This window comes from Grosmannia clavigera (genome assembly GCF_000143105.1).
Source record: "Grosmannia clavigera kw1407 unplaced genomic scaffold GCSC_89, whole genome shotgun sequence".
In the NCBI taxonomy this organism is placed as follows: Eukaryota; Fungi; Ascomycota; class Sordariomycetes; order Ophiostomatales; family Ophiostomataceae; genus Leptographium; species Leptographium clavigerum.
Genome location: NW_014040569.1, coordinates 502,907 through 528,267, shown reverse-complemented (window position 1 = coordinate 528,267; position 25,361 = coordinate 502,907). Strand labels below are relative to the sequence as shown.

At 57.8% G+C, this 25,361-nt stretch overlaps 8 protein-coding genes across 8 annotated transcripts; 5 read left to right on the top strand and 3 right to left on the bottom strand.

The window, feature by feature from the left end:
* Nucleotides 1-963: 963 nt before the first annotated feature.
* Nucleotides 964-2,664, bottom strand: CMQ_5704 (alkaline ceramidase family protein; the record flags this gene model as incomplete). The annotated part of the gene is made up of 6 exons (XM_014313291.1): nucleotides 964-1,126; nucleotides 1,188-1,305; nucleotides 1,360-1,638; nucleotides 1,702-1,842; nucleotides 1,911-1,977; nucleotides 2,401-2,664. 6 exons carry the CDS (start codon nucleotides 2,662-2,664, stop codon nucleotides 964-966), a joined length of 1,032 nt encoding a protein of 343 aa, XP_014168766.1.
* Nucleotides 2,665-3,503: 839 nt separating this feature from the next.
* On the top strand, nucleotides 3,504-4,782 carry CMQ_5603 (centromere-binding protein; the record flags this gene model as incomplete). The annotated part of the gene is made up of 3 exons (XM_014313190.1): nucleotides 3,504-3,656; nucleotides 3,784-4,338; nucleotides 4,438-4,782. 3 exons carry the CDS (start codon nucleotides 3,504-3,506, stop codon nucleotides 4,780-4,782), a joined length of 1,053 nt encoding a protein of 350 aa, XP_014168665.1.
* A 633-nt stretch (nucleotides 4,783-5,415) lies between these two features.
* CMQ_5677 (uncharacterized protein) lies at nucleotides 5,416-6,034 on the top strand (the record flags this gene model as incomplete). The annotated part of the gene is made up of 2 exons (XM_014313264.1): nucleotides 5,416-5,495; nucleotides 5,689-6,034. 2 exons carry the CDS (start codon nucleotides 5,416-5,418, stop codon nucleotides 6,032-6,034), a joined length of 426 nt encoding a protein of 141 aa, XP_014168739.1.
* Nucleotides 6,035-6,268: 234 nt separating this feature from the next.
* On the top strand, nucleotides 6,269-7,864 carry CMQ_5551 (4-aminobutyrate transaminase; the record flags this gene model as incomplete). The annotated part of the gene is made up of 1 exon (XM_014313138.1): nucleotides 6,269-7,864. The coding sequence occupies one exon, from the start codon at nucleotides 6,269-6,271 to the stop codon at nucleotides 7,862-7,864; it is 1,596 nt and encodes a 531-aa protein (XP_014168613.1).
* A 299-nt stretch (nucleotides 7,865-8,163) lies between these two features.
* On the bottom strand, nucleotides 8,164-11,537 carry CMQ_5636 (set and ww domain containing protein; the record flags this gene model as incomplete). Its single annotated transcript, XM_014313223.1, has 4 exons — nucleotides 8,164-8,409; nucleotides 8,497-9,237; nucleotides 9,288-11,062; nucleotides 11,144-11,537. 4 exons carry the CDS (start codon nucleotides 11,535-11,537, stop codon nucleotides 8,164-8,166), a joined length of 3,156 nt encoding a protein of 1,051 aa, XP_014168698.1.
* Nucleotides 11,538-15,998: 4,461 nt separating this feature from the next.
* CMQ_5641 (uncharacterized protein) lies at nucleotides 15,999-17,239 on the top strand (the record flags this gene model as incomplete). Its single annotated transcript, XM_014313228.1, has 3 exons — nucleotides 15,999-16,028; nucleotides 16,101-16,215; nucleotides 17,145-17,239. 3 exons carry the CDS (start codon nucleotides 15,999-16,001, stop codon nucleotides 17,237-17,239), a joined length of 240 nt encoding a protein of 79 aa, XP_014168703.1.
* Nucleotides 17,240-18,193: 954 nt separating this feature from the next.
* On the bottom strand, nucleotides 18,194-22,465 carry CMQ_5497 (ABC multidrug transporter mdr1; the record flags this gene model as incomplete). The annotated part of the gene is made up of 2 exons (XM_014313084.1): nucleotides 18,194-18,446; nucleotides 18,639-22,465. 2 exons carry the CDS (start codon nucleotides 22,463-22,465, stop codon nucleotides 18,194-18,196), a joined length of 4,080 nt encoding a protein of 1,359 aa, XP_014168559.1.
* A 1,354-nt stretch (nucleotides 22,466-23,819) lies between these two features.
* Nucleotides 23,820-24,905, top strand: CMQ_5720 (duf1183 domain containing protein; the record flags this gene model as incomplete). The annotated part of the gene is made up of 3 exons (XM_014313307.1): nucleotides 23,820-23,936; nucleotides 24,013-24,236; nucleotides 24,287-24,905. 3 exons carry the CDS (start codon nucleotides 23,820-23,822, stop codon nucleotides 24,903-24,905), a joined length of 960 nt encoding a protein of 319 aa, XP_014168782.1.
* Between the last annotated feature and the right edge of the window lie 456 nt (nucleotides 24,906-25,361).

Genomic DNA, 25,361 nt, shown 5'->3' with positions numbered 1-25,361 from the left:
GTCATTGTTTATATACAGATATTCCGCACTATAATTAACTTATGCCCTTTCTGTCTCTACGACCTGGTGTCCCTTTTATCCACGCAATTTTAGGTCAATACGAAATATTGCATACTAAATCTGGTCTCGAACCCAGCCTAGAGCACAATTGTAACGTCTTGATTGCCCGAATCCGCTAGACCCGTGCTGCCAGGGTAGCATGGACTGTATAACTCCAACTTGCGCTATATTTTCACGGTCCACCTTCACATAGCTGCTCTGAAAGACGACAAGTAAGCCCAAGAATGTGCCGAGGTCCTCTATTGCCACCCTGTGCGACTCGGCCGGCTAGAGGCCAATACCGGCACATTCGAGACGAGGTAGATGCCGGGAGATTCCACACAGGCGAATGCGTCTTCCGCTGCGTTTGAAAAGACGTTATGTGATCGTCATGTTCGCGAACTCTTGGCTTAGAGGTACCACACGACTGCGGAAACTCAAGCTAGAGCTGTCGTCGAGATATCTTCATGGAATGCGTAGCTTTAGGTCCTTGTATGTCTTGACCTCTTCTAATAAGGTCTCTTGCTTTAATAACGTCGATATTTAAGCCGTTCTTCCTCATGGTAGCAGAAGTAAGCTGCTGCTATGCTAATGTGTTGTCAAAGATCGTGGCGGTATTTAATAAAGCCACGAATAAAACTTGCGGCCCTTTCGCTAACTTTATAATAGCTGGTTCGATTGCATGCACACACAATAAAACAGCCTAAGCGACTCAAGCTGTTATTAGAGCTATTCTGCCAAAAATATTGCATTCTATATCTTATGGGTCTTGTGCCTTCTGCCACCTTACCGGGGTGCTCGTTTTCCATTAATAGCAAACGCCATATTTCCCTTACACTTATTCCAATTCTATGTTTGGATATTGGCCCTTGTATTCCAGGCTTTTTCTCGCTTGTAAAGCGACACCCGTCTCGATACGAAGAGTCAACCCTTCTTAGCAGCCTTCTCGCCTCCCTCAAAGAAACTCACAGCCATCGGAACAGGCCAGGCAAAAGATGTTGTAGAGCTGGTGATAGCCTCATCCGAAGTGACCGCATCAAGAGTGGCGACAGCCGTGTAGCCTCCAATAGCAGTCAGAACATGCCACCTAATGAAAGTTGTTAGAAACTCAGCCGGGTTGTGTATGATGCCAGGAGGAGTCTGCCTACCATCCATGAAACTCAAACAGGAAAGCCCAAGGCAGGCCGACCGACTCTCGCATCCGGGTCAAGGTCAAGCAGGCAAACGAGTCGATCAGCCAGGCTAGATACCCGATGACGAAATTCACTTGTCGCATTAGCAATGTTATTGTCCGACACATGCAGGCGCAGGGGGACTCACACAGGCCAAACATGACCAGCTTTCGGCGAATTCCCTTGACGCTTTCGTCCGTGCCTTTTGAAATAATCTTTAGGGACCCGGCGGCGAGAAGATAGACGGCCAAGCCAAAGCTCGTAGCGTGAAGTAGAAACTCGTCCATGACCATGTGGGTGGTGATGACAATTGCAAACAGTGCAGAGAGAATGATTCCAACCCGACGAGTGTATGCCGCGTCAGTCTTGTAGGTCATGACCCTATACAGGAGAGGCGTCGTCAATAGGTGCATAGAGAACTCATCCGCTAGACATATCCAGTTAGATTATGCCGATCACACACAGAAAGAATCTCTCGACGGCGACATACACATTTGGGTGTGGTATTTCAAGGTCATGTGGTATCCAGTAGAGCAGATGCCGACACCAATCAACCCAAAGTACGGAATAGAACGAGAGGCGGCATTTGCCTTGTGACGGATCTGCCATAACCCCCACATACCGTACGCAGCTAAAAGAGCTTGTTAGCCGAGGCCCCATGACCGAGATGGGCCTTTTAGAGCTGCCAAGCCATCATACCAAACACAAGGCTGCTGAGGGTGTTGATGAACTCGGCGATATACTGTGTGATCACATAATCCTTCACCTGTTAGATCCAACTACTCGGTTAGGGCGGATGCAGGCACGCGTAGAGAGATACCTCTTCACAGAAGCTAGGGGTTGTTAACCGGTTGTGCATGTATAATAAGCAGCGGGTAAAACCAACTTTAAATAAGAAGTCTTGGCACCCCAAAACCCAGCTATTTCGGGAGCGTCCATGGCAATGGTCGTTGGCAAGTACAGATCCGCGAGTAGGGGCTGTTGGGAATAAGCAAGAAACGCAAACGCAATTGCTCTTCTCAGGCGGGAGAACTGAAGAATGGCGGAAACGAGGGGAAAGAGAACAAATCCAAGCGAGTGGACGCCTGCGGCGAGTACCTTTGTAGTGTCTTTAAATATGAGACTGGGCGGCCCCCATCCTTCATTAGCTAATCCGACATCCTCGGCTTGGCTCCTGCATGTAAGATACGAGTATTGGGTGCGTTTGGCCCCAAAACAGGTGGCCGTCAATGAGCAGTTGCATCACGTCAGCAATTAGCAGCCAGAGTGTCCTCACGAACGAGGAGCCACCGCATGCAGGGTTCCCAGAGACAGGCAGAGCGCTGTCGGGCCCGGGTTCTTGAGTCCACAGACGCGTCTTTTTGTGTCGCCCTAGCCTCCAAAACGTCCTCCAGCTCCGATGCTTCCGGGTTTCAAATGCCACCTCTCCCAGTTGCTTTTGCGGCGCGGCCATGTCACGTGAGCAGGATTACGTCTTTTACAGTGTGAAAGTGTATGGGCGTGACAACCAATCACACCACTGTATTGAGACGCCCCGACCGTGCGCGTCCTGATTGGCTCCTGTGCGAAATGGTGGCTGGGGAATGGGCTTACGAAAGCGAGCTCGCGCCGACCACAGGCTAGCTCACGTGTTTTGTGTTCCCTGTTCGCGCTCGCTTTCCGCTGTAATACAGCGCTTGGCCGCAGGAGGCAAGTCTAACGTGATCTTCTGGAACACGTCTGGCCGTCCGTGGAAAAGGAGAGGAAAGCGCAGCATTTTCCGTGGCTGCACTGGTGTCTTATGAATGGATGTCCTGGTCATGTTCCTGCCCCTCCCTTCCGCCATTCCCGACACAAAAGCAAGGTTGCGAGCACGAATGCCTCACGTCGGCCAACGGAGTAATAATAATAACTGGCGCCACCAAAATAGGCCCGCCCAGCCCCGCCTTTGTATTTTCCCTTATTAATGCGCGAGACCCCGTGCCATCCACGTGCTCTATTTTTCGCTTCCTCTCGCTCCCCTTCCTCTCCCACTCAACAAAATCTCGTGAAGCATCACCTGACATTGAATTTCTGCAGCCAAATCGCAGCAACGGCCGTTCATCACCAGCAAAGATACGCTCAAAAGGTACGTGCAGCTTTTCGGCCTTTTTTTTCACCACGAACGATGCCTCTGCTTTCTTTTGGTCGCGTCCATAGTCGTCGCCTGCCTTCATTCACGCTGTCGCGAACAAAAAGCACAAAACCAGCCCATCTCGCGCATCGTCTCTGTGCATCGGTCGTTATCGATTTGACCCACCTTTCATCATCAATATGATCACTGCCTCATTTCCCCGTCTTGCCGCAGAACGGCGCGAGCGTCGCACGAGGACGATGTCTGTCGCCCGTGTGGCTGTCGCGAAAGACAACAACGACGGACATCGTCGCGAGAAGCACGTCCTTCCTCTTTCATCATCCCCCCGTCTTGTATCTCTCCATCGCGTCACACTATCGCTATCGCGCAAGTCGCGCTCAGACCTAGCGCGTCGACTAGGGGCAAATGAAGAAAAGTAGATGAGAATGCGGTGCAAATCTGACACGCGAAAATGAGCAGTCTGCTATGGCTGAAACTGCTGAGCAGCAGCCCGATCTCCTCACCGGCAGCCCGCCACAGAAAAGGAAGCGCGGCGGCGAGTCGGCCTCGCCAGACACACGTCGGTCGAAGCGGGGAGCGTCAACGTCCAGCACGACAGGTCTGACGCAGGGCATCGAGCCTGCAGCCACTGCCTTTATGGAGGCGACCGGAACAGGCTCAGCGGACGGACTGACGGCAGCCGAGTTCAGCGTGATCCAGGGCACCGGCGGTGTAGAGCACACGGACGCGACGAGCGCGGCGCTGGCCTCGTCAACGGCAGCAGCGGCTCTGGGCTCGATGTACCCGACGCTGCACGTACCGCAGTCGACGGAGGAGACGTTTGCCAGCCAGCAGATCGACGTAGGCGGCGATCCCCAGCAGCAGCAGCACCATCACGACCATCACGATCACCACGATCCGTCAGCCTATGGCACAGACGTGACGGGCGTGCAGTCGGACGGGCTATCGGCCCTAGAAGCGAGCACAGCGGGCAGCAATGGCATGGGGCCTAAACGACCAATCTCGGGCATTCAGGTGAAGCCAGCCGTCGGGACGGACGAGTGGCACAAGATGCGCAAGGACAACCACAAGGAAGGTGTGTGTGTGTGTGTGCCTGTGTGTGTGTGTTAAAAGTATACGCCGACTGACAATATAGTGGAACGCCGACGTCGGGAGACGATCAACGAGGGCATCAACGAGCTGGCCAAGATTGTGCCAGGCTGCGAGAAGAACAAGGGGTCAATCTTGCAGCGGGCGGTGGTCTTCATCACGCAGCTTAAGGAGAACGAGACGCAGAACATTGAGAAATGGACGCTGGAGAAGCTGCTGACGGAGCAAGCGATCGCAGAGCTGTCGGCCTCCAATGATAAGCTCAAGGCCGAGGTGGAGCGACTGTATCGCGAGCTGGAGACATGGAAGCGCGTGGCCCAGAACGCCGGCCTGCAGCCGCCGGAGGAGAAGTCGGAGCCGCCTAGCTAAAGACGGCGCCGGCTGTCTATGTTTGGTGCTCTGTGCTCTGGGTTCTACCATTTTGCGCTCTTCGTCATCCTCGTCCGCTTCGGTCTATATCTCCATTTTCGCGGCCCTTTTCTAGCTTCGCCAGCCCAACTGTCCTCTTCTCTCTCTCTTCCACTTTGGCATAGCACGAGGAGGGCGCGTATCTACTATTTCCTTTTTTTCGGCCCTCAGCCGGGTCCTTGTCATTATTGTCATATTCCTATTCGGAGAGGTTTTGATCGGTGCGCCACGAACGGCCCGGACTGCTGGCGAGAATGAGCGGTCCGGGCTTTCAACAAGGCGCCTTGATACGGGCGTGTTTTTGTCTTGTCTTTTCTTTGTCAGGCTTGGGCAACACATGGGGAAAACGTGCTGGGGTCCAGGTCGTGGTCTTTGTCTGCGTGCGCGCGCGCGTGTGTGTTTTGCGTGTGGAGGGTGGGACGGTGGAGGAACGGTGTTTTTTCGTCTAGACGGCCTTCGGCTCGTCTCTGCTCTTTCATCTTTTTGTCATTTTATTTGTTCGCAGTTTAGCAGCCAGGCTAGTGGGCAATGCGATATGGATTCTATGCCTGGTGGCTTTTTGGGGTTTATTTTATTTTTTTGGTGGGTTGAGCGATGTCGGCGAGATTGGGTCTGAATGCCGGCCCGGTCACGGTGATCAGGCAGGCGATGCGCATCGAGCAGCCAGATCCGGTGTGAGGCCCAGATGAGACGATGTCGAGAGTTGGCAAGACTTTTTAGATGGGTTGGTCGCGTGGAACTGCCCAAACGGCATGGAGGTGCGACCATGTTGACGGCAGCGGTGGCGGTGTTCGGAACCGAAGGCAGGAAATCGCAGGGAGGCACCAATGGCACGAATTGACCCCAATTGGGCTGCCGATAAGAAAGGCCGGCGTCGCGATGGACTAAGACGCCGTCGGAAGCGGACAATGGCGTCGACAGGCCCAAAGGGGCAGGTGCATGCGGCGAGGCGAGTAAATTCGCCGCCGCACAGCGCTGCAACCCACCGCAGCATCGCTCTTCTCCGCATCGACGAAGAACCCCTCAGCCCCTCTTCTGGACCATGGACAGGCGTCGGGCAGCCAATGAGAGCGACTGGCTAGCCGGCGAGTCACGGCCAGTGGAGGCAGGTGCTGCCGGTCGCTGTCCACAGCTGGGGCAGGTGCTACTGTCTACACCCCTCCGGCCGTTAAAAACGACAGAGCCCCCTCGCTTCGCCCTTCTTCTTGGGTGACCAAGAGAAAGGACAGAACAGGAAAAAGCCAAGCACGCACCAGAAAAGTCGACGGCTGTCTCGGTCTCTCTGACCCGTCATCGTCCCGGCGAGGTTCCACTCCCTGCCTCTCTGCTGCTCGCGTCTTCGTCCCTTCTCGCCATCCTCTCGTGACTGGATTGATTTTTCAGACCCTCCTCACGCTTCTACCTTCCCTTTGCCGGTTCCGAAGAGGAGGCCGATCTGTATAAAGAGATGGCCATCGCCGCTTTGCGAGGCTCCAGCGGCCGTCTGGCTCTGCGTGCTCTCAAACCATTCGTCATCGGCCCGCGTGCTTCTTCTCTGCTCCAGGCTTCTGCTTCTTCTACATCCTCTTTGTGCTCAATTCGGTTCAATCGCACCATGGGTTCTGCTCCGTTCTCTTCGGCAGCGGCCTCGCAGCTGTCGACGCTGCTGGCCGTCGAGCCGGCTGGCCCTGTGGTCAAGTCGGTGCCGTTCCCTGGTCCCAAGGCCAAGGCGATTGCGGCCGACCTGGATGAGGTGTTTGACACGCGGGCGCTCAACATGGTGGCCAACTACTACGAGTCGCGCGGCAACTACATTGTGGACCCCGATGGCAACACGCTGTTGGATGTGTACGCACAGATTGCATCGATCCCGGTGGGCTACAACAATCCGGCGCTGCGGGCAGCTGCCGAGAGCGAGGCCATGATCAACGCGCTGATCAACCGGCCGGCCTTGGGCAACTTCCCGTCGCACGACTACGCCGAGACGCTGCGCAGCGGCATGCTCAAGGTGGCTCCGCCAGGCTGCAACCAGGTGTTTACGGCTCTGGCTGGCTCGGACGCCAACGAGACGGCCTTCAAGGCTGCCTTTATGTACCGTCGCCAGCGCGAGCGTGGTGGCCCCGACGTCGAGTTCACGCAGGAGGAGATGGACAGCGTGATGAACAACGCATCGCCCGGCGCGTCGCAGCTGTCGATCTTGTCGTTCCGCACTGCCTTCCACGGCCGCCTGTTTGGCTCGCTGTCGACAACGCGGTCCAAGCCGATCCACAAGCTCGACATCCCCGCTTTCGACTGGCCCCAGGCTACCTTCCCCCAGCTCAAGTACCCGCTCGAGGCCCATGCGGCTGAGAATGCGGCAGCTGAGGCGGCCTCGCTGGCTGAGGTCGAGGATCTGATCCTGCACTTCCACGCGCCCCCGGCTGCCGTCATTGTTGAGCCGATCCAGTCCGAGGGCGGTGACAACCACGCGTCGCCGGCCTTCTTCCAGGGCCTGCGCGCCCTCACGCGCAAACACGGCGTTCTGCTCATCGCTGACGAGGTTCAGACTGGTGTTGGTGCCACTGGCAAGTTCTGGGCCCACGAGCACTGGGGCCTGACCGATGCGCCCGACATGGTGACCTTTTCGAAGAAGGCCCAGACGGCTGGCTACTACTTCAGCGACCCGGCTCTGCGGCCCAACAAGCCGTACCGCCAGTTCAACACCTGGATGGGCGACCCGGCTCGCGCGCTGCTCTTCCGTGCCATCATCGACTACATCCAGGCCAACGACCTGGTCAAGCGCACGGCTGAGGTCGGCGATTACCTCTACGGCAAGCTCGAAGCTCTGGCTGCCAAGTACCCCGGCGAGTTCAACAACCTGCGCGGCAAGGGCCAGGGCACCTTTATTGCCTTTGACACCCCGCGCCGCGACGAGTTCCTCAAGCGGGCCAAGAACTTTGGCGTCAACATTGGTGGCTGCGGTGCCAGCGCCGTGCGTCTGCGGCCCATGCTGATCTTCCAGGAGAAGCACGCCGACATCCTGGTCGACGCATTTGAGAAGCTGGTCACGTCGTGGGACAAATAGACGATGGAGAGACAGGCGAGAGAGAGCGTTATGAGTTTTTTTTTTATGAGAGCTGTAAGAGGGTTGCTTACGTAAATTATTGGGACCAACAGGTGGAGGATGGCCGGGCTTATCCCAGGAAGGAGAAACAAGACAGAATAAAACGGGAATCTTTTCAAGCTCTGGCCGCGGAGGAAGATGGTGGTGACTGAACGCCCCAGTGCTGGAAGGAGACGAAAGAAAGAAGACGAAGTAACAGGAAGGAAAGCGCAAAGACAGGAGGAACAGGGAGCACGTGCTCGGCCCACATGCAAGTGTGGCTAGTGACCGACGACCTCTCGCTTTCGTGGCTGAGTCTCGCGCTGCAGCTGTTCGAGGCTGCTGCCGTTGCTGCTGTCGAGCGTCGAGACGCCGTTGGTCGTGAGGACGAGCCCGGGTTGTTCCTTTTGTTCTGTCTGGCCCGTCTGGCCGGTTTCTTCCTGCTGCCCCTTTTCCTGCTCAAACGCCCGCATGGCCTCCTCGTTCTCCCGCATCAGCTCTTCCTCCTGCTCGCGCATCTGCCGGAGCTGTTCGTCCGCCTCGTCGCCGTCCTCGTCCGTGTCTTCGGGCGGTGGTGGTGGTGGTGGCGGTGGTGGTGGTGGCGTCCCGTCCACGTCCACGTCCACGTCCACGTCGTCCTCACGAAGCCGCTTGTGCAGCGACGGCGGTGTCTCGGCCGGCGAGCCCGACGACGATGCCGGCTGTCCCTCTGCCGGCTCGTCGGTCTCGTCGTGACTGTCTCGCTGCTGGACGTCGCTGCTGGTGCGCTTCCGCTTGCGGCCCGACGGCGAGCCGTCGGGTGACGCCGTCGCCTGGTCCTCTTCCCGCTCCTTGTTGCTGTCAGCCGGTCTTGTCGGCAAGGCCGGCACCACCCCGACGATTCCGTTGGCCGCTGCCACGGCCGCTGCCACGGCCAGGGCCGCTGCCACAACTGCTGCATCCTTGTCCCGGGCTGCTGCTGCTGCTACCGCCGCTGCTGTCGCTGCATCCTCCTCCTCCTCCTCCTCCCGGTCCTCCCCTGGACTGTCGGCCATCACGACATCACCGTCCTCATCCTCCTCGACAGCCACGGCTGCACCTGCGGCTGCCGTCGTCGCCACATGGCGCGCCTCGCGCTCGGCCCTCTTCCGCTCGTGCTCGCCGTACTTGGTGACGGCACGGTCGAAAAAGTCGCGCACGTATGTCTTGACCTTCTTCTCGACCCGCGGCGAGATCGCGGTCGGATCTTCCACCCGGTTGTTCTTGTAGTCGGAGGCCACCAGCTTCTTGCTAATGTCCTTGGCCAGCTTCTTCAACTCGTCCTTGGGTAGCCGATGACGGTATCGGTCCGACACACTCCTGATGTGCGGCGAGAGCTGTCTCGTCAGTCCATGTACATGACACCCGGTCGACACACTCAACATACCGTGTTCTCGTAGATCCTCATCTGCTTCTCGATCGGATACGACCGCCACCGGTCCTTTTTCGGCTCAGCCACAGGTGTTGCTGCCTTGGTCGTTGCCGCAAGAGGTGTGTGACCTGCCGATGGTCGTGGCGTGTCCTCCTTGACGATGCTGTTGATGATCTCCTGCACGGCATCGCTCTTCTGCTGCGCCTTGGACGGCGCCTTGTCGGCCGGCTGCGTCGGTCGCTTCCAGGTGGCCGCGCGGCCCGTCGCATAATAGTACGTCGTGCCGTTGGGGTCCTTGGCCTCGAACCAGCCGGACGGCAGCCCTGGCAGGCCTGAAGTCGGTGTCGCCGACGACGGGCCCTGCAGCGGGCGGCGGGCGTTCCGCGGCGTCGCCGTGTTTCCGTTGCCGTTGCCGTTGCCGTTGTTGTAAAAGTTGGCGTTCCGCTGGGGGATATGGCTGCGCGGACCTTTGGGAACGGCCATGCCATGGAATGGCGATAGGTTGCGCTGTGGCTGCGACTGTGGCTGTGTCTGTGGCTGGGTTTGGCGAGCGGGTCCACTGCTGCTGCTGTCGTCGTCGTCAAGGCTGCTGGCACGGCCGCTGCGCGCACGCGTTCCGACCGCCGCATGGGGATCGACCTTCTTGCGCGGGATCCGGTACGCGGTCTCAAGCTTGCTCCAGGCGTCGAGCAGACGTCGGGCCGCAGCCGCGACGTCCTCGTGGACGGCCGACGTGAGACTCTCGATGACCGACTCGATGTTCGAGTCCGAAATCTTGTTCTTAGTCAGGCGCGGCAGGCGGTCGAGCACGTCGAGCACCTGCAGCACCACGTTGTCGTCCGTCCGGAAGGCTGTCAGGATGGCGCTGAGAATCTGGTAGCCGTGCATGCGCGTGACCCGCTGCAGGACGCGCTCGTCGTCGCCGGCTGCCTGGATGCGGGCCAGCAGCTTGACTGCGATCCACCTCTCCTTGCACTGCATCAGGGCCGCCATCACCTTGGTCACGCCGTCCTCGGCCAGGCCGCTCTGCTGCAGGCTTCCGACATACTCCTCGTCGTCCTCGTTGGCCCGCTTGCGGCGTGGTGGCCGCGACGGCTTGTGGCCGGTCACGTGATGCGCTCCTGTTGCGGCGGCGGCTGCTGTTGCTGCCACCTCCCAGCTGTCGGGATCGTCGATGCCGAGTGCCTCGATCGTGGCTGCCGACAGCTTCGTCGCCCGCTCCGTCTGCGTCTTGCCACCGATGAAGCCGCTGCAGTTGGGCTCGCCACAGTAGCACGGCTGCGGCTCGGCGCCGTACCGGTCGACGTTGTAGTCGAACACGAGCTCCTCGCCGGCAGCGATCGCCCGGCTAGCAAAGATGCCCATCCGCAGCTTCTCGCCGACGACCCACTTGTCCACATAACAGTTCGGCCGGCACGAGTGGTTGCAGAACCGGCCCAGATTGCCCTTGCGCGTGGCGTCGACAAACTCGTGCTTCGTCAGCGACATGAAGTAAAAGTGCCGGATGCCCTCCTCGTCGTACTGCAACATGCGTCGCCGGAAGGCCGGCTCGTTGATCACCTCGCCAATGTACTCGTACACAAAGTCGTTGGCCCGCAGCGCCACGTCCGCCCGCAGCCCAAAGCCCTTTTTGGCCGTCTTGATCACCGACACGGCCGCATACTGCTTTCGTTGGAATCGCTGGTTCTGGCACGTCTCGCCACAGTTGCAGTCGCCGCGTACGCACTCCATCTTAGTCGCCCGGTTGATGCAATCGCTGTCTTCGCCGCAGGCCAAGTTCTGGCCATCGTCTGGGAGTCGTTAGGAGAGAGAGAGAGAGAGAGAGAGTGGGGAGAGAAAGAGAGAGAAAGAGGGAAGGAGAGAGAACATACGCCACTCTGCTGCACAGTCACACTCAAAAGCGTCGTGCTCCGACGATCCCATGTGCTTGGACCCGTACAGACAGTCGGTGATCACCTGGAACTGGTCCTTGGCCTCGGCCGTGGCATCGGGCAGGTGATCAAAGAGCACACGAGGAGAAGCCGCTGCTGCTGCTGCCTTTTGCGCCAACGACGACGGCTTGCGGCTGAGCTTGGCCGCCGGCCCCGTGTCCGGCATCGACGCGTTGTCGAGCGAGCCGGCCTTGTGGTCGGGCGACATGCTGGGCGAGAGCGAGTCGTCCTTGAAGCCATTTGGCGTCGCCGAAGAGAACCGCTTCTCGTCGCCGCCGCCTTCTCGCTTGACCGCCACCCGCGTGCCATTGTTTCTCACACCCGAAGCCGTCATCTTGCTCGTTGTTCTGCTGTCTGAGGTCCGGTTGTCTCGTAGGCGCGCGTCATCGTCATCCATCAGTCTTCTGATGGACAGTATCGGTCAACCTCTCCTTGGTCTCTGTCGTCTCTCTCTCCCTGGCTTGCCGTCTTGCCTGCCCGTCTCTTGCCGTGACGCTGCACGATGCCTCCCTCTCGACGGACCGCAGCAGAACGGTCGCAACCGAATCGAAAGGCCGTCGGGAATGCTTCCGAGATTTCGTCTGTGTATTTTTTCTCTCTTGTTTTTTTTGCACTTCTCTCGTCGACCAGCCGCCAAAAGAACGTGTCGAGCGTTTCGCGTGTCGTGACGTGCTGTGCTGGAAGAGCCCCGGGCTATCGCGACATGGCAGGACCCGGCGAAATGAGGCGAGGAGGCGGTTTAGGGGGAAAGCAGGAACCCGGCGCGGTGGGCTAGAGGGATTGGAATCCGAGACGTCCAAAAGGGGGACGGAGATCTCTCTAGTCTCGCGAAAGCGCGCCGGCGTTATCAATTTTTTTAATTTTCTTTTTTCTTTTTTTTCTTTTCCCGCTCACTAGATCCCACACTGTCCTCTGCCGTGTCGACCGCGCTGCGATAAAGTTGCCAATGCCAGGCAGTCGCCGTAGTATTGCCAGGGACTCGCGCAAACTGTATCCAGAAGAGAAGAAACCCCCGAAAAGGCCCGGCGGCTGAGAGTTGTGAGTGTCGAGGACTGCCTCCCCAAGAGCCCCCCAGGTCGCACTGTACGGCCGCTGTATTGCAAGCGGGTTGTGGCTGGCACGTGTGCCACAGCGCAGCAACAGGGTACGTCGTGCTGTCGTTTAGGCCGGATTAGCAGTAATTGCGGTCGCCGGCCATTTTGGCGTATGAAATTCACACTGGCCGTGAAGCTGTCCTCACTGAACTGAGTACGGAGTATTCTGCAATGATACAGCATCAACTACGACTCGCTTTCTGCAATTCTACCAGCACCGTGCAATTTTCAGATCCAAACCAGCCTCATCAGCGCAAGTTCTGCCCCGCTTTATTCGTTGTGCGGATCGGATCTGTCAAACTCGAGATTATCAAGTACTCAAATGTGATTTGCTTCTGGCTCCAGGGAAAGAAGCTGGCAAAAAATACGCCAGAGTATGGTGCACGTAACGTAGACACGGCCCATACCAATTGATGGGCCAGACCGCTACTTTGCCGCTGGCTGGCTGGGTCCGATGCGAGATTGTATCTAACGTATCCTGCAAAAGAGAGAGCCATCTTGCCAGCCTGGCTGGGCCAGCACGACAAACCATGACGAATGGTAACCCGGCCCTGCATACCCCATGTTTGCTGCGAACCAAGCACAACATCTGGACACCCGTGTGTTGCAGCCACCATGACACCATGTACTCCGTAGTGTTCGGGAAGTTGAAGCAGGGCCAGGACAACCCCAGTCATGACCCGTTAAGTGCACATGTATGCCGGTAATGCAGAATACTACAACTCGCTGTACGGTGTTGTGCTGGCATCCAGCTGTCAGCTGCTGCTGTGGCCAGCGGCCGGATCTTGTGGGTACGTGGCCAAATAGCGTAGCAGATCACGTAGCAGATAAGTTAGAAGCAGGGTTGGCCGTCAGAGTCTTGATCGCTCAGCGCCAGCCTGTCCGATCCTGTGATTGCTCCACCGCTGTTGGAAAACATATCGGTGCCGTCTGCCAACACATCATGCATGGAATTATGTGGAGAAGGAGCCAAAAGTGACCGATGACGAGGAGGTGAAGCGAAAAGGCAACGGAACAGAAAGAGCGGGAAATAAGCTATAAATGAGCCTTGCCTTCGGGCCCGCCCCTCTGAGCACGTCGCTCGATCTTGATTCCACCGTATGTGTGCCATTCGCGATGGCCCGTCATTTATGGGGCAATACGGGCAATACGGGCAATATGGGCAGCACAGGCAAAACGTCGCCTTGTCCGACTGCGGCTCTCTCCGTACAGTCCTTCTGGGCTGGACTGGAGGAACGGATGGTGTGTGCTCTCCCAGATGCCGACGCGTGATTTCCGGGAAGCTCCTTCAGCGACGCTATTGGCAGACGAGACCGGCCATCTGAGCCAGTCATATATCGAAGAACGGTCCTGGTCTGATCTTGGCCACCAAACTGGCCGCCTGTCCCACTTTTCTCTTGATCTCCTTGATCTTTTGCCCTCGTGCCCTTGCCATGAGGACAGGCTAAGCGGATGGCCCCGTTGCGGGAACATCAGCAATGGGGCCAGAGGTGGGAAGCAGAAACCAAGCCAAAGCAGGGTTTGATTGTGTTCAAATTTGACAACTGAGATGACAAGTCCCACTCGAGTGGTGGGCAAGGTCGGACCGGCTGGAAAGAGCCAGTTCACAGCCCCCAAACGGCCTGAGTATGTCTATTTCGGGGGTAGAGGGCGGACGAAGGTCTTTGTGCCGCACATCGTCTGCTTATCATTGCTGCTCGTGCCGGCCGGTCAACCTGCCCCGCTCATCTCAATCTGAAGAAGGGCAGAAGAGGGTGGGCAGGGATGAAAGCAGAGCTCGCACAACGGAGGGGGACCGGATACGAGATGGAGGGGCGGGCAAGCCAGCGCTTCAGATGTTTTGGTGTGTCAGGCGGTTTTAGCCTGCCGTTTTCGATTGGCCGGCCGCGCGACATACAGCTTGCATACACATGCTGCAGTGCAGGTGGTGTATGTAGTGGCCTGCAGATTGCTGATAGTGAGCACGACGAGCGCAGAGGTCGAACGGCGTGGCGACAGTCGAGCAGCGCTTGTTGGGCGAGGCGAAATGGATTCGCGCTGTCCAAGCGAGCAGGCGAATGCGTTTCTTTTTCGTTTCGACCGGCCAGCCGCAGAGTGGCCGGAACAGGCCCAAGACGGACAAATGTTGTCACTAGCAAGAAGCCGGTCAGATGTAGCCGCTGCCACTAAGCGATCATCTGCAGCCCTGCAGAATGGTCGTGGCGGCGGCGCCTCTCACGATGGCCAGAACCGATGGCCGGGCAGCAAAGGGAAGGATTACGGAAAGGAGGGATAAAGGCCCCATTCTGCCCTTCTGCACCATCACAAATCACAAAGCTACGCCCTGCTGCCTTCTGTGTCTGCCTGCACGTTTCTGTTGTGTGGGGTAGTTGCCGCCAGAGAATATTATAGCGGGAGCTTGCAACAGTGGAAACGGGACCCTCACTGTCTTGCCGCATCGACTCTTTCGGCGGCGGCCTCTGCCTCAGCCCCTCCTGGAAGCGAGGAAGGAGCAGCCAAGCGCGTTTCTGCCGATCACCGGGTCTTGTGCAGAGAGCAGCCACATTCGTTCCAGATGCAAGGCAACGAGGGAAAGAACGAGAGAGTACAGGGCAGCAAAGAGGAAACTGCAATGGATCGGCAGGCAGGTAGAAAATAGCCCTGGCCTTTCATCTCTCTTCGCTCGCAACTGTCCGCTTCTCTTTCGCTCTCCTTCGCCTTTTCGTGTTTATCATAAAAACGCGGTTTGCGGCCTTGTGCTCTGCCGGCATCAGTCGCATCCTAAACCCCTGGTCGGATTTCATACAAACGAATCGAATCCTCAGCCTGCTGCGCAATAGCCTAGCTCCAACCGTCGGTCCGACCTCCATATTACAACTGCACCATCGCCATCTCCTCCCTTTTTCGTCATCGCGAACACTTTCTTCTTCTTCCACCTTTCCCCTGCATCTTTTTCCTCTCGTCTTTGTTTCCGTTTTCCCCTCTTCTCGCACGTCTTGCCTCCCCCCCCCCGCTACCCATCGACCGTGCGTGCGCACCGACTAGGGACCCTCCTACTGTCCGGTCTTATCAAGAAGTAATAACCCTGTCTATCCGCGCAATCTACCAACAGGACATTCAGGGGATCACTCCATCAGAGCGCGCTTGTTCCAAAGTCAGAGCAGCAACATTATCAGCCCTAGTCAATCCACATCCCTCTTTGTACCACTTGATTTCCCCCACCCTGTGCCCCCTTGCCATCATCAGAAACACCGGTTGCAAACGCTGGAGAACGAGAAGAGGCAACAGCCGTCCGAAGGTGTGATACAGGCCCGCATGGCCTGGCCTGATCTGACCCTTACACAAACACACTCCCTCCCCTTTCCCTCCCGCCTCTCTGCGGGGAACGACCTTTTCGGTCTGTTTCGTTTCCTTATTTGTTTCGGTCTGTGCCTTCCATGATCTTTCTCCGTTCGCCGAACGGAACTTCTGCTCGCCTCTCCATGGCTGTCCACCCATATTAGGCAACACTCTCGTCTTACGATTGCCGTCCGCACTGTCCTGACGTTCACGCTGCCACCTACGCTTTCTTTTAGAACTATTTCTGAAACCCCATCCCGAGACTTTCTTTGACTATTGTGCTTCCAATGTGCTGTCGACGCTCTTTCGGCCTTCTTCCGTCTTGTCCCAGCAAAGCTTTACTGGCATAGGAACGGTGCCGGTCTAGACGGCCTCTCGTCAGAATGAGCGAGCCGTTCGAGGACAATGAAAAGGTACGTCGCAAAGTGGGGAGATCACCATGTTGTAGTTGGTATGCGCCATATGCTTAACAACTTGCCATCTAGCGCTCTATGCTCGCGGAGTTGATCAGAGCCAGTCGAATTGATGTGGGTGCAGTGGTGGAGTTCGTCAAAAGGTACAACATTCAGCCGAATTGGATGGACATGCGCTATCCCAATGGTGAGCAAAATCAATCAACTCTTGTCAGCCCTTTTGCGAGTACTGGTCCGGCAGTAGAATGTGGTCTCACGCTGTGTTTTTCTGCTTAGGTCGTACTCCGAACGAATGTAGGCAACTTTTTGAAAGCATGGGTATTGCAGCACCACCGCCTCCACAGCTTCAGCCCGCGGCATCACAACAGTACCAACAATTCTGCCAGCCTCCGCAGCATGTTCAACAACAACAGCAACAGCAGCAGCAGCAGAACCTGCAACGCCAACAACAGCACCAACCGCAGGCTCTGCAGCATATACAACCACCTACACCATTGCCCCCTATGAAGCGCAAACCCTCGTTCGAAACCACCGAGCCCTTACCAAAGCGTCTCGCGATCACAACGACCGAAGTCCCAACGCCGCGCCTGCGCGCGGTAAATATCCAGCCACGTCCGTCGCCTACAGGGCTTGCAGCAGCACCTTCGCCCACAGTCGATACCGTCACATCCCCGCCTCCGAATCCCTCTCGGAAGCGCGGCCGTCCTTCCAAAGCGGACCGAGAAGCCAGGAATCGATCGTCCATGTCCATCGGAGCTTTTCCACCTCTTCTGGCTCCCGCACCCAAAACAGATCGGTTTTCTACGTTGACTCCTCCTCCTTTGGCCGAATACGCGTCACTGCCATCTGTGGCAAGCTTTAGCAGTTCTGCAAGAGCTTCTTCGGAGCCAAAAGTGAACACCATGACGAGGCCAATCACACCTCGTCAAGTAAAGCGGGCTAGCCATGAGCCTGAGGATGCGCAAATCGACGTACGCGTTCAATCCTCCTCCTCTTCGAAATAGTGCACTTACTTATGGCTGTCCAGGGCTCTTTTCACCAGGACTCCGGCCTCAGGCACTCCATGGCAAACAACCGTACCCCACTGCGACTGGAGCTGCCGAGATTGTTGCCAAGGAGCTCTCCAGCTCAGGAGCTACCAGCAGGCCACGGTGTCAGGGCACCCGAAAGTCAACCCCCGTCTTCTCGTGTTTCTGTGGCAACTCTCCTGAAAGCGGGCATAGAAGCTGTATGATCTCTCGACCACGTCTATTCGAGGAAACGGTATAACGAGCTGAATGGATCCCTCTTTTTTTCAAAAAAAGGGGAATGTCGCCAGCCAAGGCTTACTACGAATCTTGATAACTTTTCGCGTCGCATTTTTGTTGCTTTGCACGCTTTGGTTCGGCTTAATGGTGAGGCTATCTCGTACCCATTTTTTGTTGCATCGCATAGTGGAGGCATACGATGATTTTACGGAGTACGCATATACCAGTTGTTTCGGCTTTTTTTCCTGTCGGGGTTCCTATTTGATTTCTGGCAATATAAAGAGTCCGTCTGAGGGGCATGTCTTGTTCCGGCTCTGGGGTCGTTGGAGGCTCGTTTATTTTCTGGATATAAAGCGTTTCGTTCTACTTTGTCTTACTTTATTCAGCTTACCACTATTACAGGGTCTGTTCTTTTTACCAGTAGGAATCATAACGACTCTCCCCGTGTAAAATACAATATTCATAGAGGCTATTTTGTTTACAGAAGATCGTCATGTTCTAAAACCACAAAAGCAGGGAACAAGTTAGGGTTTCAAATGCATTAGATTGACCATGGCATGCAGTCGAGCGCACGCCACTTAACTCCTCTATCGGCGGCATATGTGTGCCAAGGTGCCATGGAACGAAGCCACCTAGTTCCAGATAAATGAAACAAGGAAAAGAAAGACCGAAATTCCTATGGAGGCCAGCACATCCCCTCTACGAAGGATATCTAGCCGTGGCGATGGGTACTAAAACGCAAGCGCAGGAAGCTGATGCAGCTCGGCGCGGTATTTTGAGAGATGAGACGGTTGTAGTGAACTGGGGAAGGGGGTAGAAACGCAATTAAGCACAAGATTCAAGCCAGACGATGAAAGCTGGGCGTGGTCTGATTATAGGGCATATACGGGAAGAAGAGGGGCGATGACAGGACTGTGTCTACTGATGCTTTTCAAGGCTCTGCAGGTTGACCAGCTCGGCGTAGCGGCCGTTGCGCTGCATGAGCTCGACGTGGGTGCCCTGCTCGACGATGCGGCCCTGGTCGAAGACGTAGATCACGTCGGCCTTTTGGATCGTGCTGAGGCGGTGGGCGACGGCGATGGTGGTGCGACCTTTGGCGGCCTTGTCGAGGGCGGCCTGGACGACCTTTTCGCTCTCGCTGTCGAGCGCAGACGTCGCTTCGTCAAGGAGTCTGGGGGGTTAGCAGGGGGAGAGAAAGAGAAGATGAGAAGAAGAAGAAAGAAGAAAGAAGAAAGAAGAAAGAAGAAAGAAGAAAGAAGAAAGAAGAAAGAAGAAAGAAGAAAGAAGAAAGAAGAAAGAAGAAAGAAGAAAGAAGAAAGAAGAAAGAAAAAAAGAAAAAAAGAAAAAAAGAAAAAAAGCTCACAGAATCTTGGGATCCCGGATCAGGGCCCGCGCAATGGCGATGCGTTGTTTCTGGCCGCCCGACAGGAGCGCGCCCTTGCTACCGACGAGAGTGTTGAAGCCATCTGGTAGGCTGACGATGAAGTCGTAGATGTTGGCCTCGCGGCAGGCAAACTCGACGGCCTCGTTGGTCACGGCGGTCTCGTCGAGGGCGCCCAACAAAATGTTCTCGCGGATAGTGCCCATATACAGGGTCGGTTCCTGGGAGACCAGGGCGATGCCGCGACGATAGGCGCTCACGTTGAGACCGGCAATGTCGTGGCCGTCGAGGAAGATGCCGCCGGCGAGCGGATCGTAGAAGCGCTCGAGCAGGGCGATGGTAGTAGACTTGCCGCAGCCGGAGGCACCGACGAGGGCGACGTACTGGCCCGGGTGGACGGTCAGGCTGAGACCGCGCAGCACGGGCTGCTCGAGGCGGGTGGGATAACGGAAGTGGACGTCGCGGAACTCGATCGGGTGGTCGAACGAGTCGACCGATCGACCAGCCGTCGACCAGGCGTCAATGGCCACCGGGCGCTCAAACAGGTGCTTCAGCTCGGCGCTCGCCTGGCGGGCCTTGCCCATGTCGGGCGCAAAGGAAAAGAACGTGCCGGCTGACTGGGCGCCAAAGGTGACGGCTGAGAAGACGACAAAGAAGCTGAACATGTCGTAGGCCCCCTCCGACAGCAGCTTGCCACCATACCAGAAACCCAGGGCCAGGACCAGAAATGTTAGCGATTGCGACGCCGCGTACAGCAGCGACGACCGCAGCACCGACACCGTCGATGTCTGCAGCTGTGCTGCCAGGTCGGCGCGATAGTGCTGCACCACGTCGTCTTCGCGCGTCAGCGAGGCCACTGTCCGGATGGCCGTGATCGCCTCGCTCGCGTAGCTCGCCGAGCCCTCGTAGGCCCGCTTTGCCCGCCGCTGGTAGTGCGCCAGCATCCAGAACCGGAAGTAGCCGCAGCCCAGCAGGATCGGAATCGTCGACGTGCACACCAGCGCCAGCTTCCACCCGATCGCAATCGACAGCGTCAGCGCGGCGATTAGCGTCGTCGCCACCGTCAGCAGTGTCCCTAGCGTCGCGCCGCTCAGCCCGGCAGCGTGCGTCACCTCCGTCGACAGGAACGATGTCAGTGCGCCCGCCGTGTTCTCGTCCCGGTCGAAGAAGGAGATGTCCTGTCGCAACATGGAGCGAAAGGCCCTGTCACGTGCTCGATGCACAAGCCGTTCAGAGCACAGTGCGAATAAGCCTCCCTGGATCGAAAATGCAAGCAGTTGCACCAGTCCCAGCATCAGGTACATCAGACACCAAAAGTGCGCATCGTGCCGCACCTGGCCGCGGTTCTGTGGCGTCACCACCACCGACAGTGTGCTGATCTGCTTCGCGAAGAACACCGCCTGCGTCGGGTTGCCGCCACCGCAGATGATCGAGAACACCAGCGCCACGCACATCAGCGGCCACTCTGAGCTGTTGAACCCTGCGATCAGCCGGATCAGCGTCATCAACCCGTAGCGTGCCGCTGCGTCTTCCGCCTCCGGCTTGCGCGCCTTCACCGCCAGGCTCGACAGCGAGTGCTGCGTCGCCGACCGCTGCAGCTTGCGTGCCATGTCGTCGTCCGGGTCTGCTGAGTAATCACCCGTTCCTGTGGCTGTGCCTTCTGTGGCTGAGCCGTCCTTGGCCTCCACGTCCGCGCTGCTGCTGCTGCTGCCACCCGTCACCTTGCGCACCAGTTCTGCGTCTGCCTTGGCGTCCAGTGCTTCCTGTTCCTCGGACGTCGGTGCGTTCACGGTCGCGATGCTCTGTGCCGCCACCAGGTTGTAGTAGGCGCCGCGCCGCTCGATCAGCTCGTTGTGCGTGCCCTGTTCGACGATCCGCCCCGACGACATGACCACGATGTTGTGCGCGTCCTTGATCGTGCTCAGTCGATGCGCAATCGTAATGGTCGTCCGTCCGGCAGCTGCTACGTCCAAAGCCGCCTGCACCACGCCCTCGGACCGCGTGTCCAGCGCCGATGTGGCCTCGTCCAACAGCAGGATCTTCGGGTCCGACACGATCGCCCGCGCAATGGCGATACGCTGCTTCTGGCCGCCCGACAGCAGGAAGCCGCGCTCGCCCACGTTTGTCTCGTAGCCCTCGGGCAGACCGGTGATGAAGTCGTGCGCGTTGGCCTTGCGTGCCGCGTCCTCGATCAGCGCCAGCTTCTCCTCCACGCCCGCCTGCTCGTGCCGGCTGCCGATGAGGCCGTGAGCAATGTTTTCATAGATGGTCGTGCCAAACAAGATGGGCTCCTGCTGCACGAGCGAGATGTTCTGCCGCAGCCACCGCAGGTTCAGCTTGCTGATGTCGTGGCCGTCCAGGTAGACCGTGCCCTGCACCGGGTGGTAGAACCGCTCGACCAGGCCGACAATGGTCGACTTGCCCGACCCCGAAGCGCCCACCAGTGCCGTCGTCTTGCCGGCCGGAATCTCCAGCGACACGTCCTCCATCACCACCACCTCGGGTCGTGACGGGTAGATGTGCTTGATGTGCTCCAGCCGGATCGCGCCCACCAGCCCAGCCGGCTTTTCGCCCTCGTCTGACGTCGGGTCCAGGCACGAGATCCGGTCGATCGTGTTGAAGATCTTAGCCGCGGCCGCCAGGCCGGTCGTGAAGGCCTGGATGTTGGGCGCCACGTTGCCCAGGTTGAAGGCGCCCATCATGACGGACATCATGATGATAAGCACCTTGGACAGCGGGATCACATTGTCGAGCACAAAGTTGCTGCCTACGTAAAAGGCCAGGCCGTAGTTGAGGTATAGGATGCACATCATGCAGGCAATCATAATCGAGAGCACCGCCTTGACGCGGAAGCCATGGCCTTCGGCCCGTGTCAGGTACTCGTCGTAGCGGCGGGCCAGGCGGTCCTGCGTGCCAAAGGCCACGCTGTTGCGGATCGAGCTGATGACCTCCTCGGCCACGCTGCCGCCCTCGGCATAAGCCGCCACTGACAGCTTGCTGTACCGGACGATGAAGCGCGACCCACCGCCCATGACAGTAACCAGCGCCACCACCGTCGACAGCAGGATCAGCGTCATCTTCCAGTACTCGACGAAGCCGATGACAAAGGCGGTAAAAAAGGTGGCCACTGCCGCAAGCGTCAGGCCAATCTTCTCTGAGATGCCCTCCTGCACCAGGTTCGCGTCGGCCGTGATGCGCGTCGTGACCTCGCCGGCGCCCAGCTTGTCGAAGAAGCCAATGTTTTGGCGCATGCAGCTCTCGAGGTAGTGCTCGCGGATCTTGGAGCTGATGTGCTCGCCCGTGTAGATGAAGCCGACTGTGGAGATGTACGTGGTGACAAACTCGCCGATGGCCAGGTAGATAAAATACAGCACCTGGTGGGCCATCTTGTGCATGAATGCGTGGCGGGAGAGCGTGCCGAGAAAGAACTTTTGGAAGCTGCCCTGGAGGTTGCCGAACACGACTGTCATCAGCGGCAGTGCGGCGCCGGATGCCGCGCCGCAGATGGCCGACACGACCAGGATGGCCACGTCCGTCCTCGAGGCGTAGCGGTACAGCGTGCGGAAGCCGACCTTGACCTCGGGCGTCAGCACCTGTCGTCGCAGCACAGAGGCCTCGTCCGGCGGCAGGTGTTGAAAGGGGTCCACTGCATTCTTCTGGTCGGGGAGCTGCACGGGTTTCGAATCGATCTTGACGAGACTCGATGCCGCCTTCTCATCGCCCGTGTCCTCTCGGCTGGACGCAGACTTGGGCGGCATGATCGCCGTGGCGACAGCATCCTTTTCCGAAAGGCGGTTATCTTTAGCCATTGCGTGTGGGCGAAAAAGAAAAAAGGAGACACTGCGGAGAGACGCCAGACGGTGTGCGTCTTAGAAAGCAGGCAGTCTTATATCGGGAGATGAAAAGGCGGACTGGCAGCGCGGCGAGACAGTCGCGGCTTAGCTTCGTATAAGGTTGTCTCGGGCCCGCATTGTTTTGTTGAGAAGGGGGGGCTTAGTGGAGAGGAAGATAAACATGAGAATAAGCGAGCATAGTGCAAGGCGCCAGACGGAGCAAACGGCCGGAGAAAAGAGTAACTCCAGGAATGTGTGGGTTGCCTGGCTCGTGTCGACTGCCTTCTTGGGAAACCCTGGCGGCCGAATCCTGGCATAAGTCGACCGCCGTTCTCCTCCTTTCTGGCGGGTGAATCTGACGCCAGGAAACCGGGGACACGGCCTAGTCCAAACCCCGACCGAACCAAGCGACGCTCTAGGCGAGTCTTCCAGGAGGTCGCAGGCCAGGTCTCTTTCTGGCAAGTGAATCGTGGGCCCCACGTCATCTCGCCCCTCAGCCATGGAGCCATGTGTCGTCCTTCGGTTTCGCATTCGGTTGCCTTGTCCATCCACCTTTAGTTCGTCTTAGCTACCGTGGCGGATCGCTCTAGCGCTCGTCCGATCGACCTTGCGCGTGCGAGCGTCTGAGTCGGGATGATACATACGGCTGCTGTGGATAGAAGTTGGCCCTGGTTAGAGGAGTCCGTAAGGATGAAAAAATAGGCAATTACTACGGAATGTTACTTGTACTCATAATCCTCCCGCCTCGGAAAGAGTCATTCTGACGTGTTCCTTCCTCTATAGGCACAGGCCACGTCATACAGCATCCTGCATCTTATCTGAATGATACAGCAAAGTTCAGCCGTGCCGTGTTTTCGCGTACTTGCCAATGCGGAGAGTTTGTCTTTTCTACTATGTAGCATCCGCCACCTGACATCTGACATTTTGGCATCCAATCATATACACTTTGCGGGAGCGAGATGATGCTGGCTGCGATCGGGGCCGCTCGTTGAAAGCCAGAATAGGAAGCGCGGTTCCGTGCATAACATGGGTGTGACGTGACTCGCCCGCATACAGCGATATGCTACTACACCACGTCATCGCCGCCTCAGGCCATCCAGGCACCCCACCAACTCGGCTAGCCTTGACAGCCTTGCACGCCAACCCACGACTTGCGACTTCTAGCCAGGCTGTCCTCGCGGATCGAGAAGGAAAGAGAGGAACTCAAAGTGCATCACAAGAGATCAGGCCGGGATACAAGAGAGCTCACGCTGCCTGGCGATAGATCCTGGCTCGAAGCTGCAGCGTACAGACTTTGGACCCTTTGGCTGCAGAACAGCTATAACTCACCATGCGTCTGCTGCATGGCTGCCGGTCCCAGGCCGTCTGCACCGGGCTCGTCTTGCTGGGCTCGGCCTTGCAGCCGGTTGCTGCCACCAGGCCCAAGAATGCCATTCTCCTGTCCGAGGTGAGCTGCGAAGAAGAAGAAGAAGAGAAGAAGAAAAAGAGAAAAAGAGAAACACGACAAAGTCTGACTCCAACAGGTCCAGTCTCTCACCCTGCGTGCCGGCAAGATGACGTCCCATCGCCGCGTATCGGCCGTGCCCCAGCTCTCGTGCACGTCCAGCCCGCCGGCTCTCTGCGACCTGCACACCGTCGACGTGATGCGCTGCACCAACGAGGGTCCCGGCTACGACCACGAGGACATCCAGTGGTCCTGCACGGCTCAGCTGCCGCCCGAGCTCAAGGTCTGGGCGCCACCGACGTCGTCTGCGAGGGCTATGCCTCGCGCGACGACCCCTACGTCCTGCGCGGCAGCTGTGCCGTCGAGTACCGCCTGCTGCTGACCGACCTCGGCGATGAGCGATACCCCGATCTGGCTGCAGAAACAAGCGCCGGTGGTCTCGCTGGTGCCGACTGGAGCTCCTGGCTGTTCTTCGGTCTCTTCGCCGCTGTCTGCATCTGGATCGTCTGGTCGGCCCTCACGGCCGGTGGCCGCGATGACGAAGGACAGGCGAATGGTACACGACGGCCAGGTGGTGGTGGAGGTGGAGGAGGTCCCGGCTTTGATGGAGGTGGTGGTGGTGGTGGCTACGACTACGACAACGACCCACCGCCACCCTATCCCGGTAATCCCAAGCCGGAGTCGTCCACGGCAGCTGCCCGGGCTGCTGGCCAGCAGTGGCGCCCAGGATTCTGGACCGGCATGGCTGGTGGTGCTGCAGCTACTTATCTGGCTGGGCGCAACAGCAACAACGGCAGCAGCAGCAGAAACAACTCCGGCTACGGCTACGATGGCCCCAGACAGCCTGGTCGGGGATTTGGCCGCTCGGCTGGGCCGTCCTACCGATCACAGTCGCCCCAGAGACCGCTGACAAGATCCACATCGTCTGCCCGTTACGAGGGCACCGGCTTTGGCTCCACGAGCCGTCGGTGAGAATGACGGAGGACCAGACGGCTCGCACACTCGGGTGGAAACAGACACTTCCATCACACGCCGCAGCATTGTGCGCCGGCTCCCATTCTCTTCTTCCCGCCCTAGTACACTGTAAAAATACACACAGAAACATTCAAACACGGCCAGGGCCCCTCCCATAAGCCAAAAAAAGAGCACAGATACCTGAAACTAGGTGACGCCTCCCCGTTCCGAAAACATATCGTATACCGTACACCCAAGGGCTCTCCGGACCCTGACACTGACAGAAGGAGGAAAAAAGGGGAATACAAAAGCTTTATAGTAAGCGGGCAGGAGGCAGCAAAGACGCCACAGACGGACGGCGCTTTTACACCACTCCCCCTTCCCTGGATGGATGAAAAAAATAATGAAATTTGGCTCCAAACGGCAACCCCGCCCTCTCCCCTGCTGACCTGAACCGGTTCATCTCGTCTCGTT